This window comes from Oppia nitens, unplaced genomic scaffold (genome assembly GCF_028296485.1).
Source record: "Oppia nitens isolate AA-2021 unplaced genomic scaffold, nextdenovo-longstitch-racon4-pilon3 scaffold1_pilon_pilon_pilon, whole genome shotgun sequence".
Lineage (NCBI taxonomy): Eukaryota > Metazoa > Arthropoda > Arachnida > Sarcoptiformes > Oppiidae > Oppia > Oppia nitens.
In genome coordinates, this window is record NW_026533199.1 from 4271376 (window position 1) to 4274106 (window position 2731).

At 31.3% G+C, this 2731-nt stretch overlaps 1 protein-coding gene across 1 annotated transcript; it reads right to left on the minus strand.

Moving 5' to 3' along the window:
• Positions 1 to 881: 881 nt before the first annotated feature.
• LOC128952021 (mitochondrial dimethyladenosine transferase 1-like) lies at positions 882 to 2304 on the minus strand. The gene is made up of 3 exons (XM_054297344.1): positions 1929 to 2304; positions 1743 to 1873; positions 882 to 1688 (listed from the first exon to the last, which is right to left on the minus strand). The coding sequence occupies exons 1-3, from the start codon at positions 2137 to 2139 to the stop codon at positions 954 to 956; spliced, it is 1077 nt and encodes a 358-aa protein (XP_054153319.1). The 5' UTR covers positions 2140 to 2304; the 3' UTR covers positions 882 to 953.
• Between the last annotated feature and the right edge of the window lie 427 nt (positions 2305 to 2731).

Here is a 2731-nt window from a genome sequence, read left to right on the forward strand (position 1 = left end):
CTGTACAAAGCATTACTGGTATTGTAAGTTATACGGTATAACTTATACCTCATATAGATATTACAGTACCGTATATGTCAAGTATATAAAATATTATTATTATTATAATTGTAGTTCAATGCATTTATATATTATTAATTAAGTACATATATAAAACTATACATCCGTTATAATACCGTATATCCCTTAACATCAAAATGTTATTGTATTGTATTTTTTGGTTCATTTACTAAAAGAAAAATATAAGAGAAATATTCAATCAACGGAACGCAAGAATAGACACAAATAGAGTGGGAATACATAATGAGTGGCAAATAATTACCAAAATTGACAGACATTTCAATGATGACAATAACTATACAATAGTTATATTTTTCCAAAAATCATTCAATTCTCACGGGATTCCCGTTAATCTAATAGCAATATATTTCACTATTTGCACAATATTTCTATTGTAAAGATTATATAAAGTTAATTTTTTTATCTAAGTATCAAGATAAAACTATTAATATTTCGAAAACTATTTGACCAATTTTAATTTTAAAATAATTTTTATGATTTATCAATCGGGGGAGTATATCTATAAATTAAATTAAACAGTATTAAAATTGGTCAAATAATTTTCGAGATATTAATAGTTTTATCTTGATAATTAGATACAAGTCACTGTATATATTAAAATTACTTTTAATTGAATAAATACTATTTTCTAAATAATATTATTTCATTTTCATTATCAATCACTTTTATAAATGATTCAAGAAATTTACACAAATTATTTGTGTGTTGTTAAAAAAATTACAATTAATATCATACTATTAAACTGTTTATTATTGAGCAAAATATGCTTTTAAAACAAATATATAAAACTATTATGTAATAAATAATATTTTATTAATAATACAACGTATTAAACATATCTATAATTATGAAGATTATTGTCTATAAAGTGGTCAATCATTAAACATAGCGGACACCACTTTCGGTGTTTTAGTGCGGGCTCTGTAGTCGTACTCAAACAAACCCATATTGTCGTCACACATCTTCTGATACAATGTACATAAGCGGCCGATCTCTTCAACTGAAAGCATAGTACATCTGAGTTCGGGATCAATGTCGGCCTTTTCGAATATTTCGGGCAAAAGTTCTTCTTTAAGATCAGGAGGAAAAAGTGTGGCCACACAGTTACGGATGTATTTGTTTCGGTAATGAAATAATTGGCGACAAAATTTCTCGACATAAGCGATGGGAACTTTGATTCGCGGCTCAATAAGTGGCGTAAATTTGACGTAAGAGACGTCCACTTTAGGCGGTGGTGTAAATGCCGTACCATTTATTGTAAACCTTTGCTCTACTTTACATAAATGCTGACACATTACAGAAAGTCTGCATCTCATCATTGATAGCGTCGGTGCTATAATTCTTTGGCCGACTTCATATTGAAAGGTAAGCGCTAGTGTGACCCTTCCGTATGAAAATATACCGGTTCTGTTGGACAACTGCCGTAACCACCTAATGATCAAAGGTGTCGACACATTGAACGGTAAGTTACCCACAATTTGAATGGGAGGCGACTCGTCTGTCCATTCGCGACGAGTCTCTTCGGGAAAAAGTTTTTCAAAACTATAGTCCATAACATCTCCGATAATGATCCGCATCTGTCCCGGATATGCCGCGTCCGATAACATCTAGTAATCCATTAAATCAGATATAATGGTATCAATAATTGTCTCAAAACTTACTTCAAGCATCGGAAGAAAGCGACGATCCTTTTCAATGACATACAGCTGTTTCGGTCCCTTTTCCAGTATCTGTCGGGTGATATTTCCCGGTCCCGGACCCACTTCTAGGACATGACTGCCCTCTTTGACACCTTTGAACAAACAAAGTATCCTTAATATCAATCAATGGTATTATCAATGAAATACCTGCTGAGACAACAATACGTTCGTTAATATTCTTCTGAAGCAAAAAATTTTGCGACAATTGTTTTCTGGCCTTAACTTTGTAAATACGAATCAAGTCTTTCGGTGTCGGCAACGGTGGCAGTCGTTTCGGAACTAATTCAATGGCCGACGGCTTTATTGTCGACTTGACTATTGTTTTGCCGCCGCATATTAGGGTCCGATTCAAACACATTTTCAGTCACTGTTGTAATGACCCGACGGTCATAATAAGCGGTCACACAAATGACAGAAATCGGCAAACGTTTAGTGATTTTCAAATCAAAACAATTTTGTATACAATTTGTAGAAAACATGTGTTTTGAATGCATTGTGTGTGACATCTATTGACTGATTATTACAATTTAGTGTCAATTCTATCACATTATTCTCTATTCATTGCATTCATTAATTTCACAATATATTCAATATTGATATCAATTTTAAATAAATAATTAATTTTTATTTTGAATTAACTCATTACTACAATATGTATTGCAATTAAAACATTGGTAAACATTTTGTTTGCAATATTTTTTCTGTTGTATGTCAAGTGAATACTGAAGGAAAAAAATTAATTAAAATCTAAATAATTGACAACTCATTAACGCAAACAATATAATAGTTTACTATAATATTGATAGAGTTGTAGTATTAATATTAAAATTAAATATTAATCAACACAAGTCATCATAGATTTTCAATTTGTTGTATAACTTGGTTTGTGTGTGTGTGTGTGTGTGTGTGTGTGTGTGTGTGTGTGTGTGTGTGTGTGTGTGTGTGTCAGT

Bases quoted from the DNA above. Each gene is read 5' to 3' on its own strand.
- LOC128952021 (XM_054297344.1), bottom strand. From the start codon at position 2,139: ATGTGTTTGAATCGGACCCTAATATGCGGCGGCAAAACAATAGTCAAG. The intron at 1,874-1,928 runs GTATTTCATTGA...GTTTGTTCAAAG, and splicing joins ACGTATTGTTGTCTCAGCAG to GTGTCAAAGAGGGCAGTCAT. The intron at 1,689-1,742 runs GTAAGTTTTGAG...ATGGATTACTAG, and splicing joins GCTTTCTTCCGATGCTTGAA to ATGTTATCGGACGCGGCATA.